This window comes from Porites lutea, chromosome 12 (assembly GCF_958299795.1).
Source record: "Porites lutea chromosome 12, jaPorLute2.1, whole genome shotgun sequence".
In the NCBI taxonomy this organism is placed as follows: Eukaryota; Metazoa; Cnidaria; class Anthozoa; order Scleractinia; family Poritidae; genus Porites; species Porites lutea.
Genome location: NC_133212.1, coordinates 2,168,424 through 2,185,515, shown reverse-complemented (window position 1 = coordinate 2,185,515; position 17,092 = coordinate 2,168,424). Strand labels below are relative to the sequence as shown.

Here is a 17,092-nt window from a genome sequence, read left to right as displayed (position 1 = left end):
TCAATTTTAGAATTAAATTGAAATTTATAGTTGACAGATGTATTATACCGTATCGTTTTCCACGTACATATGATTTATAGATGAAGAGATTGAACTATATTTTTATAATAATTAATCATTATATATGTAAATGTGCTTGTGAATTTGTTTTTTAGCATTACAGACATCAAATTCAGGAACAAAAAAAATAAAATAAAATAAAAACTATTAACAAAGAAGTGTAATGTTTAATTCACGTGACCATCTGCTTAGTAAGGGTTACAGGAAGAGTCTCCCACCCTCCCCCCCCCCCCCTCCCCCTCAAAAAAGGAAAGAAACAACGAAATTTGCGTTGTACATTTTTGCCTTGGGGGTAGGGGGTGGGAAGGTTGGCTTGCTCTCTGAGCATGATCTTGAATGGCGCGGAAATAACTGCAGACAACTTATCCTCTTGATGCTAAATCTGAAGAGACAAAAAGCTCTTTCATCCCCTCTATTTGAGATACTTTTGCACCCCAGTGCGGTCAATGAGACACGACGCTCAAGACCAGTAATACAGCACATTCTTCTGGTATTTTTGAATATTTTTCTTTATTCATATGTAGTATGTTAGAGCTATGAAGATTTGAGGACAATTGCAAGCATACAAGAAAGCAGAAGGCATCTTCAAAGTAAATCAGTTCCAGATGTTCGTAATTACACAATGCTCGGCTCAGTTTAAGAATTCAAAGTCTTCTGTCTTGGCCCAGCATCATACAACATCAGACATCTCCATACCGGCACATGAACTACCTCCCTCATGGTGCTCGTACGGCGGACAATCCTCCTTGTCACATATTCGCCCTCCTGCTCACAGCCCGTGTCAAAGTGGAACCTTCCCGGGCCGATAGGTTCCTCACCGTTAAAGGTCCCTGAGTATGAGTAATTAGGGGTTACAATTGTTCCTTCGTCTTCAAACCTCCCGTTGGTCCAGTTACCTGGAAAATGCAAGAAAAAGGACAATTTCTCAGTGTTGTGTAGTGATTGCAACAGGAAGACGGGTCTCGTATTTTTTTGAGGCTGGCGGCAGCATTTTTTTCTTTTACTCACAAGCCCATGTCATTATATTCATTAGTTTCCTAACTGTTATGAGCAAGTGATATTTTATAGTAATTTGTTTATATTATACGATTCTTCTTCGTCTTCTTCTGCTTCTGCTTCTTCTGCTTCTTCTTGTCATCATCATCATCATCATCATCATCATCATCATCATTACTGTCACCATAACCTTACTCGTCTTATTTATAGGACGTTCGGGATTCCCTAAATAAAGGCATTCATCAAGTTAGCTCCAAACTTACTAGCAGGGGACTTACCTTTGTATTTAAGCCTTTGGTTCTTGTAGATGTATTCCCCTTGCCCATGTCGCCGATCTTCTTTCCACATTCCTAGGTACTTATCGCCATTAGCATATATGTATACACCATAACCATTCCTCTGTCCCTCGGCCCAGTCTCCATCATACACTGACCCATCAGGGTACCAGAATGTTCCTTGACCATGTCTCTGATTGTTGACATATTGTCCTTCGTACCTAAGAAATAAACTAGAAAATTATACGTTTATCACAACGCTTCGCGAAGCTGTGATGGAGCCGACGCACTATGAATAAACTGAAACCAGCCAATAGGTAAAATATGGTCTAAAAAAGCAACAACAACAACAACGGCAAAGATAACAAAAACAAAACAGCCAAAAAGAAGAGAAAGAACATTTCCTTCGGCGGGAAATTTTGATTTTTATTAAGCGATTATACAAAAGCAAGAGCACTGCTTTTCTTTGGTAGAAATTTAAGGGTGAAGTCAACAAGAATTTTTGGACTTGAGAAAACACGTGCTGTAGAAAAGTGCCTCCAGAGAACTGTGTTTTCTGTAATTTAATTGGTTAGTTATTTGGTTTGAAAGCGCGTTTGAATATAAAACAAACTCGCAGCAAAACTAAGCCAAATAACATGTCGGTGAACTATAGTTATGCCAATTTTGTGAAATTCAAGTATAGTGCACAAGTACAGTTCCAGCGTAAGCTTGGATAAACTGTCTTCATGATGTCGCGATTCAAGAAGAATTGCATATCCATAGCTGAGAACCGTACAAGAAAAGAAATTACTGGACAGATCACTAGATGTAACCGCAAGGAGACGTAATGGAAATTCAAGTTTTTTACGCAATTTCAAACTGCTGGTAAAAGTTGTTTATGATTTTTTCTACGTGCAGTAGAACCCCAGTAACTCGAACCCTGAAGGGAAACGAAAAACAGTTCAAGTTAGCGAGGTTTCGAGTTATCAGGATCGATTGCAAAATTCAATTTGCCATGTTAAACTTGATACATACTGATTTTTAAGCACTTCAGTGTATAGTGAAGTGCAAATTTTCAATAGGAGAAAATCAGAGATTACACTGCATCTTTTGTGATCTAGTTTTATCCTTGCTTCAAATTATATATACACATATACTTTTCTTTGTTTCAGACCTAGCTAGTACTTTTGTTTGCTTTTAATAATCGCAATAGAAGAATTATCAAACCCAAAATATTCTCCATAATGTTCACTTGCCGCGTTATTTGTATAGGTAATAGCATGATTCATTTTTGGCACAAATACCACGAGTGATATTTCAAAATTGTTATACGTAATTTCACGAGCCGATGAGGGAGTGAAATTTGAGACAATTTTGAAATATCACGAGTGGTATTTACACTACTTCCCGCAAAAGGTTTGTAATTTTCACATGTAAGTACTTCAAATCAAGCAGAAATACCACGGCTCTAAGCCAATCAAATTGCAGAAATTTCTCACGCAGTAGTAATTAAGTTTATTACCTTGCCTGTTTACTGAAAAACACGTATTTCCCCTTGCCATGTCTCTTTCCATTTACATATTCGCCTTCATATTTATCGCCGTTTGGTAGCAAAGCGTGACCAAATCCATGGCGTTCATATTTCTCGTTTCTGTGTCCTTCATATGTACCAATGTACATGCGAATACTTGCTCCATCTTCACTGTCTCCGTCTAAGCTTTCATAAGAAGTCATGTTGAGAGATACTTTGAATTCTTCTGACCTTTGTCTTTTTTCGTTATATCGTGTTTTCTGTTCTCCTGAGAAGCGCCGTATGCTTTAAGTTTTCCTTCTGTGGAAACGTTTTCGCACAATACAGTATAGGTTTCGTTACTTCATAGAGAGCCTTGCATTCTATTCACTAAGCGCGCGCAGAAGAATCAAACCGTTATATCTATCTGCACCGTTATATCTAAAGCAAATCTGGTACTTTGTTGCTTTGAAAACAACGAGGTGAAACATTTCTAAATGCGTGAAGAACGAACCCCAAAGGACGCCTGCGGGGAGGCTAGGGTCTTCATAGATTTTTGTGATGTATGGTCCCTTGATACTGATGGCGAGACAATAAGATGTCATGTGACCCCTAAGTAAAACCACTGAGAGCGCGCGCTAAGGAAAAAATTCCAGCTGAACAAAGAAATCGGTATGTGCGACGATATACTGAGAAAAGTTTCAAGCAGTATTCTCAGTTAAGGGCTCGACATAGTTTCGAATCCCAGGGGATTCTTTTTCCGGAAAATTACCCCTGTTAGGAGAAGTAAGCTAAGAGAAATTGAAATAAACCGAGGAGTCTGGGGTTGATAATGCACTCTTTTCTGTGTTACATGAAGTACGTACCAAAATAACATGGCGGACAAGGACGTCGCAAGTCTCGTCAATCGAGTGGTAATGCCAGGCGATGTCATCGGCAAAGTGGCAGATTTAGAAGCAACTATTGAAGGAAAAAGCAAAATAAAGTTTGGGCCTGGGTTGCGAGAGGAGAACGGCGTGATTTTAGCATACAAGGCAGGAGTTTTAAGACATCGAAAACCGGCCACTTATTTGATTGACTGCAATCAAAGGAGGGTAAGACTCGTGTTGCACATGGCACATAATATAGATTTAGAAGGTAAGGGTAAGTAACTTTTTCTCTTGCTGTTTACTTAGTATGTCCCAGTGAAGGAAGAACGTGTCATTGGCATTGTTACCAACAGAGGCTCTGACAGTTATAAAGTTGATATTGGAGGAGCTATGCCTGCATCACTGCCTAGTCTTTCATTTGAAGGAGCAACTAAGAAGAACAAACCTAACATTCAGGTAAAATCATTTTTAATGCTTCCATTTGAAATATTCAGGGTTGTCACTAGAATTTCAAGTTCCCAGATATATGCAATTAGTCGGTGGGGAACTGAACAGCAAGGGAGTTCTTTTGCTCTTCCTACAGACCTACCAACCCCTAAAAAGAGAAAATCTGGAGACACATGGAAAAAAAATTCAGGAGATTCTACAAAGAAGTAGCGAGATTCTATTTTTCCTGATCAAGATTACACGAACACTCTTTTCCATTGGGGTATACATGAACTGTTTAATTTTAAATATAACCCGGTTTTTAGTGGGGCCCCTGTTGTAACAAATTAGAGGCTGCCTTTGCTTTAACGACTTTAAGAAGCCAGAGGATAAGTCATCCCTTGGACGAAACTTACAGCAAAGAGTTGTTTCTTTCCGGATAAGCCAACTTTTTGGCTGAAATGTTAGACAAAGTCCCATCAAGGCTTAGAAAGCAGGGTTGTCAAAAGTAGCCGGCTGCCGGCAAAAATTGCCACCTACTTGGCTAGTTTCAGCAACCTACTCTGCTTGGCATTTCTTCACGGATGGCATTTTTTATAAATAACATATAACCATTCACCAACAAGATTAAAAGGTAAAGAACATGGCTTAATCTCTGGATTTTCAGTAATTTTGGAGAGAAAATAGCCTGGAGAGTAAAGAAAACAGCATTTCAGAGAATCAAAATATAAAAATTTTCCAGGGGAGCAAGCCCCCAGTCCCCCCAAGAGGCTTGCACCTTACCTGCACTAGCTCCTTACTTTCACAAATCAGACACATATCACTAGGGATATGTGTTTCCCTTGTAGGGGAAAACATATCACTAGGGGTATGTGTTTCCAAGGTAGGGGAACACATATCACTAGGGATATGTGTTTCTCTGGTAGGGGAACACACATCACAAGGGATATATGTTTCCCATGTAGGGGACCACATATCACTAGGGATATGTGTTTCCCCGGTAGGGGAACACATATCCCTAGGCATATGTGTTTCCCAGGTAGGGGAACACATATCACTAGGGATATATGTTTCCCAGGTAGGGGAACACATATCACTAGGGATATGTGTTTCCCAGGTAGGGGAACACACATCACTAGGGATACGTGTTTCACATGTAGGGAAACACATATCACTAGGGATATGTGTTTCCCAGGAAGAAGAACACATATCACTAGGGATATGTGTTTCCCGGGAAGGGGAACACATATCACTCGGGATATGTGTTTCCCTTGTAGGGGAACACATATCACTAGGGATATGTGTTTCCCAGGTAGGGGAACACATATCACTAGGGATATGTGTTCCCCTAGTAGCGGAACACACATCACTAGGGATATATGTTTACCAGGTAGGGGAACACATATCACTAGCGATATGTGTTTCCCAGGTAGGGGAACACATATCACTAGGGATATGTGTTCCACTAGTAGGGGAACACACATCACTAGGGATATATGTTTCCCAGGTAGAGGAACACACATCACTAGGGATATGTGTTTCCCATGTGGGTGAACACATATCACTAGGGATATGTGTTTCTCATGTACGGAAACACATATCACTAGGGATATGTGTTTCCCAGGAAGAAGAACACATATCACTAGGGATATGTGTTTCCCAGGAAGGGGAACACATATCACTAGGGATATGTGTTTCCCTTGTAGAGGAACACATATCACTAGGGATATGTGTTTCCCTAGTAGGGGAACACACATCACTAGGGATATATGTTTACCAGGTAGGGTAACACATATCACTAGGGATATGTGTTTCCTACGTAGGGGAACACATATCACTAGGGATATGTGTTTCCTACGTAGGGGAACACATATCACCAGGCATATGTGTTTCCCAGGTATGGGAACACATATCACTAGGGATATGTGTTTCTCTGGTAGGGGAACACACATCACAAGGGATATATGTTTCCCAGGTAGGGGAACACATATCACTAGGGGTATGTGTTTCCAAGGTAGGGGAACACATATCACTAGGGATATGTGTTCCCCTAGTAGGAAAACACACATCACTAGATATATGTGTTCCCCAGGTAGGGGAACACATATCACTAGGGATATGTGTTTCCCTTGTAGGGGAACACATATCACTAGGGATATGTGTTTCCCAGGTAGGGGAACACATATCACTAGGGATATGTGTTTCCTTGGTAGGGGAACCCATATCACTAGGGATATGTGTTTCCCAGGTAGGGGAACACATATCACTAGGGATATGCGTTTCCCAGGTAGGGGAACACACATCACTAGGGATATGTGTTTCCCATGTGGGTGAACACATATCACTAGGGATATGTGTTTCTCATGTAGGGGAACACATATCACTAGGAATATGTGTTTCCCAGGTAGGGTACACATATCACTAGGGATATGTGTTCCCCAGGTAGGGGAACACATATCACTAGGGATATGTGTTTCCCTTGTAGGGGAACACATATCACTAGGAATATGTGTTTCCCAGGTAGGGTACACATATCACTAGGGATATGTGTTCCCCTAGTAGGGGAACACACATCACTAGGGATATATGGGTCAATCGTGAAGTCAAGGCAGCAAAATCCAAGTATTATTGTGACTTGATTTTAGAGGCTAAAGGGGATTCAGGAAAGATCTGGAAGGCGGTGAATGAGGTGTCTTCGCGCAAGACTAAATCCTCGAGCCCACAATGTATCGTAGTTGATGGTGTTGAACACACCACCCCAGCCTCTATTGCATCCGTGCTCAACTGTTATTTCTCATCCATTGGCAGAAGTCTTGCAAATAAAATATCAGCTGCTGCTATGTTCCCAGTCAGATCGGCCACGATGCTACAGTCTTTCTCGCTTGACGAAGTTGATGAGAAAACAGTACTCAAGCATCTGCTTTCTCTAAAGACAAATAAAGCTATTGGCTTGGACAACATCAGTGCGAGACTTTTAAAGTATGGCGCGCGTGCTATTTGTCCCTCGATCACCAAGTTACTGAATCTCTCTATTCGCTCTGGCAATTTTCCTGAAATATGGAAATGCTCGAAAGTGGCTGCACTTTTCAAAACTGGAGATAGGAGAGATGCGTCAAATTATCGCCCAATTTCTATTCTGCCAACAATGAGTAAAATTCTGGAAAAAGTCGTCCATTCCCAATTCTATGACTTTCTGAATTCAAATAATCTCCTTTCAAGCAAACAATTTGGCTTCCGTCCCAAACTGTCTACAACATCGGCTCTCACCAGTTTTGCAGATGAGGTCCTATTGCATATGGAGAATGGAGAACTGTGCGGTGCAGTGTTCCTAGATCTGACCAAGGCATTCGATACCGTTGACCATACGATCTTGCTATCTAAATTGTCGGCTATCAATGTCTCGCCCAGCACTCTACAGTGGTTCAAGTCTTACCTGAATCATCGTAAACAGCGGACTGCCTGTAGCGATGCTGTGTCTGACCCTCTCCCGATGACCTTTGGGGTACCACAGGGGAGCATTCTAGGACCGCTTCTCTTCTTGGTTTATATTAATGACCTTCCGCTGGTTATAAAGAATTGCGAAGTGACTTTGTATGCTGATGACACGGTCCTGTACTACTTTGCTAAAGAGCCACACCTGTTAGAAGAGGCACTAAATGATGATCTCTTGAAAGTTGCCCAGTGGTTACATGGAAATAAGTTAACTTTAAATCTTACTAAGACGAAATCCATGATTATAGGCAGTAATAGGAAACTTGTTGGTATTTCCTCTTTCACGTTATCTATTTTTGACACTGATATAAATTCTGTAAGTAGTTTTAAATATTTGGGAGTTATGTTGTCTTCAACTTTCACATGGTCCGACCATATTGAGTATATTTCATGTAAGGTTAATAAAAACCTTGGTCTTCTACGTAGGATTAAGTATTATTTACCTTATGATGCCCGGTTACTTTTTTATAATAGCTTAGTGCTACCTATTTTTGATTATGCTGATTTAGTCTGGGGTGACAAGGACAATGTCTCACTTATGAAGGAATTGCAAATTCTCCAAAACAAAGCAGCTAAGTTGATATTAGATAGATCACCTCACTCCTCATCCACCGATGCATTGATTGTCTTGAGATGGCTGAATCTTGAAGAACGTAGGAAATGTCATCGATGTATATATGCATACAAGTGTATTAATGGCCAACTTAATCATTCTTTGGACATTGTAAGAAAGAGTGATATACATTCCTACAATACGCGCAATAACGATACTATCAAGCTCCCCAAAATTAAATATAATTGGGGAAAACAACGTTCGCGGTACCACTGTTTCAAAGACTTTAATGAATTAGAGAGAACTGTAAGAAACTCAGCAAGTTTTCCAATTTTTAAGAAGTGTCTTTTTTCTGCTTTTTATAATTGAGTACTTGTAGTGTGTATGTTTTAATTATTTCTGTAACTGGATTTTAGCTTGAATTTTTTTTTTTTTTTTTTTTTTTTTTTTTTTAATATATATCGATTTTAGCTTAACCTTTTTATATTTTAATTGTATTATATAATATACATCTCGTAATTAGGACCTCTATGTAAACCACTCTTGTGATGGAGCATCCTATTAAAAGATTGTTATTATTATATGTTTCCCAGGTAGAGGAACACACATCACTAGGGATATGTGTTTCCCATGTGGGTGAACACATATCACTAGGGATATGTGTTTCTCATGTAGGGAAACACATATCACTAGGGATATATGTTTACCAGGTAGGGGAACACATATCACTAGGGATATGTGTTTCCTACGTAGGGGAACACATATCACTAGGGATATGTGTTTCCTACGTAGGGGAACACATATCACCAGGCATATGTGTTTCCCAGGTATGGGAACACATATCACTAGGGATATGTGTTTCTCTGGTAGGGGAACACACATCACAAGGGATATATGTTTCCCAGGTAGGGGAACACATATCACTAGGGATATTTGTTTCCCAGGTAGGGGAACACTTATCACTAGGGATATGTGTTTCCTTGGTAGGGGAACCCATATCACTAGGGATATGTGTTTCCCAGGTAGGGGAACACATATCACTAGGGATATGCGTTTCCCAGGTAGGGGAACACACATCACTAGGGATATGTGTTTCCCTTGTGGGTGAACACATATCACTAGGGATATGTGTTTCCCAGGTAGGGGAACACATATCACTAGGGATATGTGATCCCCAGCTAGGGGAACACTTATCACTAGGGATATGTGTTTCCCTGGTAGGTGAACACATATTATTAGGGATATGTGTTTCCCAGGTAGGGAAACAAAAAACACTAGGGATATGTGTTTTCCAGGTAGGGGAACACATATCACTAGGGATATGTGTTTCCCAGGTAGGGGAACACATATCCCTAGGCATATGGGTTTTCCAGGTAGGGGAACACATATCACTAGGGATATGTGTTTCCCTTACAGGGGAACACATATCACTAGGGATATGTGTTTCCCAGGTAGGGAACACATATCACTAGTGATATGTGTTTCCCAGGTAGGGGAACACACATCACTAGGGATATGTTTTTCCCATGTGGGTGAACACATATCAGTAGGGATATGTGTTTCTCATGTAGGGGAACACATATCACTAGGGATATGTGTTTCCCAGGTAGGGGAACACATATCACTAGGGATATGTGTTTCCCTTGTAGGAGAACACATATCATCAGGGATATATGTTTCCAAGGTATGGGAACACATATCACTAGGGATATGTGTTTCCCTGGTAGGGGAACACACATCACAAGGGATATATGTTTCCCAGGTAGGGGAACACATATCACTAGGGATATGTGTTTCCCAGGTAGGGGAACACATATCACTAGGGATATGTATTTCCCAGGTAGGGGAACACGTATCACTAGGGATATGTGTCTCCCAGGTAGGGAGACTCATGTCACTGGGGATATGTGTTTTCCAGGTAGGGGAACACATATCACTAGGGATATGTCTTTTCCTTGTAGGGGAACACATATCCCTTGGAGGGGAACACGTATCACTAGGGATATGTGTCTCCCAGGTAGGGAGACTTATATCACTAGGGATATGGGTTTTGCAGGTAGGAGAACACATATCAGTACGGATATGTGTCTTCCTACCTGGGAAACACATAATCCTAGTGATATGTGTTCGCTCTACCCGGGAAACACGTATCGCTAGTGATATGTGTTCCCCTACCATAGTATACCCTATTTTTTCTCACAAACACTCAAATTGTAAATTTTTCTTTGGTAAACATTTTAACTGATGTGACCTGTTATTTGAGCAGCTAATTGATTATCTATGTTAATTGGTGTGATGAAGAATTGAGACCTTATGGCGATTCAGTTTCATTTAGTAGTGATGATATTGGGGCAAGCATTTAACAGAATCGGAAAAAATCAGTATCTGATTGATCGGCATGGATATGAGCCAATGCCAATATTTGGACGTGTGTCCTCTACGCTGGTAAAATTGTACTGGACATCTCCTGTATCCAGAATGCTAGGAATTAACAAAAAGAGAACAAAATCATTCAATTCATTCAGTTTCTTGGTTGGTCAACCAGAGTTTGAGTCAAGTATTTTGTCGTGTTGAAATGTCAAATTCAAAGTAAGGATAGACTAACGATTTAAGGAAAGAGCGTTTTGGATTTCTAGACGGCCTAGACATATATAATTTCTTTTACCAAAGCTTAGTTTTGTTGAGCTTGCTACAGTTATAAGAATGAACGCCTCCTGGCAGTTTCTATTGAAAGCCTCCGCTTAGATCAGCCCCACGTATTTATTGGGTTATTTACTGTATATTTAACAATTATTCCTCGAGCCCGAATGGGCTCTGAGTCAATAGCCCCATTTGGCCTTTGGCCTCATAGGCTATTGACTAATAATTATTGTTTTAGTAAAATCCAACTAGTTGGTCAAAAATAAAGAGAATAAAAAAATTTAGCTAGTTAAAGCTAGACTTTAATCCTTTTTTGCCGCCAAAAAGCCTGCGCTTTTCGCTACTAGTGGGCTATAACATATAGCCTAGTAGTAGCTCAACCAATCAGAACGCAGCATTGATAATAGACCACTACTTGGATTTTCCTAAAAAAAAATTAACCCTTTATCATCCCCATCACTTTGAATCCAGAGTACCCTGTTCACTTTGGGTGCTGGTAACAGTAACTTCCTGACCTCCTCTACAGCTGACTCTCTTTTTTTGATACCTAATCACTGATTTATTGAATCTTCACTTTACGGTTATGCAGATAAAGGTATCAGTGATAACAGTATGATTTAAAATTACTAAGTGATCTTCTTTTATTTTGCAGATAGGGGACATTGTTTATGCCCGATTAAGTGTTGCAAACAAAGACATGGAGCCGGAGTTGGACTGTACGGATGGCAGTGGAAAAAGCATGGGGCTAGGACCATTAAATGGTGGATTTATGATCACATGCTCCCTTGGCCTTTTGAGAAAGTAAGTACACTTCATAACTGATTGGGAATTTTAAATAGTTCCTTCTAGGGGTATAGCCTGCCCCAAAGACAGAACTAAATTTCAGGTCCTGATAACTCAAACGTCGGATAGCACTATCCACCGGGTCTCAGTTGTTTAAAAGCTAAATTTTTAGTGCTATCCACTGCATAAATTACTATCCAGTGGATAGCATAATAAGGATGCTAAAAATTGATTTTTGTAATAATATTTCCGCTGGATAGTGATTTATCCGGTGGATAGCACTATCCAGCTTTTGAACAACTGGGGCCAGACAAATAATATTGCTATGCAGTGGATATATTAAGTATTTCAAAATCCAATGGTACTATCCACTGGATAGTATTTTATCCCATGGATAGCACTAGCTCACCTTTTAAACAACTGAGGCCTGGTTAAGTCAGTCTGCAAAACAGCACTAAAATCCTTTTTTCTGGCCCCTCACTTGTGTACCAGGAGTTTAGTACACACCATGATTGGCCTGTTAAAAATTTCATTGTTGACTTGTCAATCAGGTTGAAGGGAAATTCAAAACACATTTCTGGTAATTAGTTAAGTCTGTATGGGGCTCACGCAGGCTACTAGGGGGTATACTAAATTTCTTCTTGAGCCATGGGCCGTTCTCCTGTCAATACCCCTGCTTAATCCAAAAAGGTTATGAAAAGTGACAAAATGATCACCAGTGGTAAAAAAAACCTTTGATATTGATGTTTGGTATTGATTTTCATTTGTCATATTCCCCCTTTCAGACTCCTCAGTAAAGAATTTGTTCTTTTAAAATGCCTTGGAAAGTACTTTCCATTTGAATGCACAGTGGGACAGAATGGAAGAGTGTGGATTAATTCATCATCAACCTCTCACACCATTAACATTGCTAATGCGATTACAAACTCTGAATACATGACTAATGATCAAATACAGACAATGGTTAAACAACTTATGAGAGGTGTACAGGCTTAGGCAGTATTCTAGGGAATACAGACTCTAAATCCTTGGTTCACTTCTTTGTTCCATCCTCATTATTAGGCTCATTTAGCAACAGAACAGGAACGTCAGTTCAAGACGGTGCACGCAAATCAAACATCTGGCTTGACCAATGGCAGAGCGACATATTGGGCACCGGATGTCGAGTTTAGTCCTTTCTGCGCATTTTCCTGTCATCAACTGACATTCCCGTCCTGTTCATAAATCAGCCTACTAAAGATGGCTGGATGTTAACCAAGTCCTTTTTTTATATTTTTATGGACTACAATGAAATTGAGGTCCAAAATGTAATTTAAAAAAATCAGCCAGCTTGACCTAACCAAGGATTTATCATGGGGCCAAAATAAAATCTTTTCTTGTGGGACAAAGTGGGTGTAAAAATCGAATTGACGATAAAACTGAAGCACAACATGTACTGTATAGCTCCTGTCTTATTTATATTACAAAATTGATGTAGTCATGTTCTTGTCTGAAAATAATTAATGTCCTTTAATATCCTTTACATAATGTATTTAGATCACATAAAAATGCTAACTGGAGACATCTTCTTTATATCTTAAGAAAGAGTTACATAATATCTCTGTTACATGAACTAAAAAAAACTACACAATATTGCAAAAATGCTCAATTCCCTCACTTTTATTCCTAAAATTAATATTACATCCACTGTTGACCAAATTCTATGATGCTATGATGTGAATATTCAAATGAAAACCCTGTAACAGTGCTGTTGCATGGGAGCATTAATTTTGTTTTCTTCTAAATATTTTACATACACAAAATGAGACAGTGAAAAGTGAAAAGGTTCAAAAATCAAATAATTATGCAATAACAATAATAATGAATTAAGTTGAATAATAAATAATAAATTTTTAATGTACAGCAAAACTAAAAAATTCTATGAAACGTAAAGTTATTAATATCCAAGCACTATGTCAAAAGTTGATCAGGAGATGAGTTAACAAATTTTTCCACTGTAATTTCTCCACTTAAAACCCTCTTTCTGATAGCGTCCCTGTGTTTCAAAGTGAAAACTAATGAGCGCATCTTTCTTTTGTAGTTGTTGTTGATAAGCCTGCCAAGCTTGTGAAACACAGTCCTTTCGATAAGCTCTGGTAAATTTTCTGTAATCTGCAAATAAGGAAAAAACAGACAAACAAAACAGATAACAAGTTAAAAACATTTCTACCTTTATACACCACAACAAGTTTCTTTGCTGAGCATGGTTGCATAGTGGTAAGAGCCCAGGCCTCCCACTAATGGGGCCTACATTCTAATGCAACATGGAACATGACAATGTCAGTTGAGTATGTTTTGGAGTTGTTCTTCTTTCTTTAGAGTGGTTTTCTCTAGAAACTCCAGTTTCCCCCTGTCGTCACAAACCAACAATTCCAATTTCCACTTTGTTCATGAAATGGTAGAGAAAGGACCACTAAATACTGTAATAACTTTTAATAAATTTATAAAAAAATTTTTATAAAAATATCTTATTTTTTGAATGCATAAGCAAGTAAACATACATGTGGCACAAGATTTTTGTCAAAGAGCAACAGTCCATTGCAAACATAATGGAGGCTTGCTCTCCTCGTAAGTATGTAGGGACAAGATTTTGCATATCATAATGGCTGGTGCATCTGCTTTACAGACAAACTACGTGTACTGATTCAACTCTATTGCTAAGTTATCTGCATAATTATGCAGCCCACAAGGTCAAGTCAAGTACTGTTTAAAAATGAGCAGGAGTGTATTATCAGGTTTAAAAACTCAAGGCGAGGCAAGAATGAGTTGATCTATATTAGAGATTTTGAAGCGGTTCAAAAAACTCCGGTTGTGTATTACAAGCTGTGAAAACTCTCGGCTTCGCCTCAGTTTCAGAATGCAATAGCTCTAACTTCCTGGCAGTAAGATTACATTTACTGAGTGTTCAAATAATATTATTATTCATTCAAAATATTTCCCTAATTCTGATTGGATAAAAGCACACGCATAATTCACCATAATCAGTCACTGATGACCAAATTTGGAAGAATTTTGTGTTTAACGAGGAAATGACGTCAAAAATACAGCCTTCTACAGGTTAATGCACTGTTAACTGAGAAGACCCAGGGACGAGGTTGAGTTGTTTTCGTTGTGAAAACTAAAATGGCGGACACTTCACTCGTTTCAAGAGTAAGAACTACAGCTGGAACTAGGTGAAATAATGGCTAAAAACAGCAAAAACAGGAAGATGACAACTTGAAGGGCAACATCTGCTATTTGGAGAATATTTGCGGAGCTGGACAAACCTGAACATTCACTATCGAAGATAAACTTAACTTTGATGCAGGTAAGCATGTTTTAGTTATGTTTTTAAACTAGGAATTATTTTGAATGAATAATAAAGCAATTAATGAATGCGACTTTCGTAGGATGTGAAGAATTAAACAGATCTTTGAGGGTGTTATCCACCTCGGCCTTCATCCTCTGTGGATAACACCCTCCTTGATCTGCTTAATTCTTCATATCCTACTCAGCCTCATTCATTAATTGCTAATTATAAGCTGAGAACATCATACCGTCATTTGAAGAGCATCAGCCAACAACTTTCTGGCTTTTCCTCTCACAACTTCAGTTTTCTTATCACAGTGAACCTCAATAATAGGCTTTTCTCTTTCTAATTCTTTGATAAACTCTCGCCATCTTCTAAAGACTAGCTTAGCTTGTTCTCTTATTTCCTCACTGCTTCCTTGACGCCGCAGTCGGTTCACAGTGTGGCCAATTTTCGTGGAGAGCAAAACATCTTTAGACAAGTTCTTCGTACCCAATTTTTTTAATGCTGACAAAATTGCTTCAGGGGTGGAGACATCACTTTCTAGTTCGCATTTAAGACGGTGTATTTCTTCCACTACAACAACACTCTAGAAAAACAACAAATCATTATATCTATCTAGATTTGTCAAACGTCAAATTATTCGTCAAATTCCTTGTACCTTGCATTACCCTAAAAACATCCTGTATAAACCCGTTTAAAAAGATTGAAAATAATAAAAATACAACATAATTTAGCCTTTAAAAAATCGTGAAACATTCTGGCTACACAGCAAGATACTTTGGTAAGCGATAAGACTGCTTGCAGTCCAACTTTTCTCTTGAAATCCATCTAGTTCTTATCTCAGCCAGCGCGACTGCAAATCCCGACGTTGCGTTATAATAAGGGATTGGAACGATCTCGCATGCTTGGGTTTCGCGTGCAGTAACTTTGCAAAGAAAAATAAGAGACTGCTCGCAGTCTAGTAAGTGATCTAAAACTGATACAGTTTACCTTAGCTGTAAGTGAAAGTGTTAATTATTGGTGACCAGAACATTTTGAAAACTCACCGCAAGACTTTCGATTGTTGATTGCTTTTTATTGTCCACTTTCGCTAAGCTGGTACATTCTGGTCTAGGGCTACGTTTAGTTCTGATGACAAACTTGTCCATGGCGTTAGAAAAATGGCGCTTAATGCCTTAAAATGAGATAAAATTAAAGACAGTCGCTATGCGATTTTGTCAGTGTCCGTCGGCCATGTTGAAATACTGGAGAACGACAAAAAGGCCAGGCTACCATGGTCTTTAAAAAATGGCGGGGAATGGTGCGCGCGGCATCGGATCCTAGCCGATTTGAGATTGCAGTTGTGCTTGGGAGCTTACTCGTAAGCAAAGGCGTTTTTGACCGAAGGACGTCAACCAAGGGCGTAGCGTGCGAGCGGGCTCACTTGTGCGAGTTCGGGAAAAATTTTGTAGGGAGCGGGAGGCGGCTTGTTTTAAAATCACATTTTTGTCGCGGTCGTTTTCCTTTTGTGAAGGTCACACTGACCTTGAGGAGTCTGAGAACGAGAAAAGGAGAAAAAATGAGGAGTTCCAGGGTTGCATCTTGAGCAACATCTTGAGTTGCATCACGGTCGATCACGGTCACCGCCCGTTCTCTCCCCATTCTCCCACTCGTTCTCTAAAAAAGGACAGTGAAGTCGCTGGAGGAGGCTAGGGCTTTCACTGTGAAAATTTTGGTGTTTTGGCTATGTAGGTGGTCGCACATGGCGACTCTACTGTACTAGTAGTCTTAATTATCTGCCTTTTGTCGTTCGAGTAAAAAAGAAAAAAAAAATGACCTTTTCAGTATTAGAAGGTGAATTATTACCAATCATTCAAAAACGAGAAGTTGAATACGTTCGTAGATTGCGGAGGACATAAAATAGATATTTCACCAAGAGACTAGGCTTTCTGAGGGAGAGAGAAAGACAAGGGTGCAATATGCAGTGGAACCCCGGTAAAACGGACACAAAGGGGACATGCCATGGTGTCCGAAGTAAGCAACACGTAATCTTGCTACAAATCTCGCTCTGGGGACATCCGGGTAGACTATCTTACATTACAATGAATATGATCGAATTTTGAATGCTCAAAACTATCACGTATTTTATTTTTAATTACTGAATTGATTAGTCAGTAAGGGTTACCTTAGCCCTCG

At 39.4% G+C, this 17,092-nt stretch overlaps 3 protein-coding genes across 3 annotated transcripts; 1 reads left to right on the top strand and 2 right to left on the bottom strand.

The window, feature by feature from the left end:
- Positions 1-668: 668 nt before the first annotated feature.
- On the bottom strand, positions 669-3,056 carry LOC140921827 (radial spoke head 1 homolog). Its single transcript, XM_073371828.1, has 3 exons — positions 2,836-3,056; positions 1,335-1,552; positions 669-956 (listed from the first exon to the last, which is right to left on the bottom strand). The coding sequence occupies exons 1-3, from the start codon at positions 3,045-3,047 to the stop codon at positions 697-699; spliced, it is 690 nt and encodes a 229-aa protein (XP_073227929.1). The 5' UTR covers positions 3,048-3,056; the 3' UTR covers positions 669-696.
- A 638-nt stretch (positions 3,057-3,694) lies between these two features.
- On the top strand, positions 3,695-12,720 carry LOC140921823 (putative exosome complex component rrp40). The gene is made up of 4 exons (XM_073371823.1): positions 3,695-3,917; positions 3,999-4,148; positions 11,456-11,604; positions 12,372-12,720. The coding sequence occupies exons 1-4, from the start codon at positions 3,699-3,701 to the stop codon at positions 12,580-12,582; spliced, it is 729 nt and encodes a 242-aa protein (XP_073227924.1). The 5' UTR covers positions 3,695-3,698; the 3' UTR covers positions 12,583-12,720.
- Positions 12,721-13,229: 509 nt separating this feature from the next.
- On the bottom strand, positions 13,230-16,189 carry LOC140921824 (transcription elongation factor A N-terminal and central domain-containing protein 2-like). Its single transcript, XM_073371824.1, has 3 exons — positions 15,964-16,189; positions 15,162-15,503; positions 13,230-13,737 (listed from the first exon to the last, which is right to left on the bottom strand). Exons 1-3 carry the CDS (start codon positions 16,063-16,065, stop codon positions 13,537-13,539), a joined length of 645 nt encoding a protein of 214 aa, XP_073227925.1. The 5' UTR covers positions 16,066-16,189; the 3' UTR covers positions 13,230-13,536.
- Between the last annotated feature and the right edge of the window lie 903 nt (positions 16,190-17,092).

Excerpts from the sequence above, each read along its gene's own strand:
- LOC140921823 (XM_073371823.1), top strand. The coding sequence starts at position 3,699 with ATGGCGGACAAGGACGTCGCAAGTCTCGTCAATCGAGTGGTAATGCCA. Across the intron at positions 3,918-3,998 it reads TTGACTGCAATCAAAGGAGG|TATGTCCCAGTGAAGGAAGA; the intron begins GTAAGACTCGTG and ends CTGTTTACTTAG. Across the intron at positions 11,605-12,371 it reads TCCCTTGGCCTTTTGAGAAA|ACTCCTCAGTAAAGAATTTG; the intron begins GTAAGTACACTT and ends TCCCCCTTTCAG.
- LOC140921824 (XM_073371824.1), bottom strand. The coding sequence starts at position 16,065 with ATGGACAAGTTTGTCATCAGAACTAAACGTAGCCCTAGACCAGAATGT. Across the intron at positions 15,504-15,963 it reads CAACAATCGAAAGTCTTGCG|AGTGTTGTTGTAGTGGAAGA; the intron begins GTGAGTTTTCAA and ends TTGTTTTTCTAG. Across the intron at positions 13,738-15,161 it reads CTGATGCTCTTCAAATGACG|ATTACAGAAAATTTACCAGA; the intron begins GTATGATGTTCT and ends CCTTATTTGCAG.
- LOC140921827 (XM_073371828.1), bottom strand. The coding sequence starts at position 3,047 with ATGACTTCTTATGAAAGCTTAGACGGAGACAGTGAAGATGGAGCAAGT. Across the intron at positions 1,553-2,835 it reads TTTTTCAGTAAACAGGCAAG|GTACGAAGGACAATATGTCA; the intron begins GTAATAAACTTA and ends TTTATTTCTTAG. Across the intron at positions 957-1,334 it reads CCAAAGGCTTAAATACAAAG|GTAACTGGACCAACGGGAGG; the intron begins GTAAGTCCCCTG and ends TGCATTTTCCAG.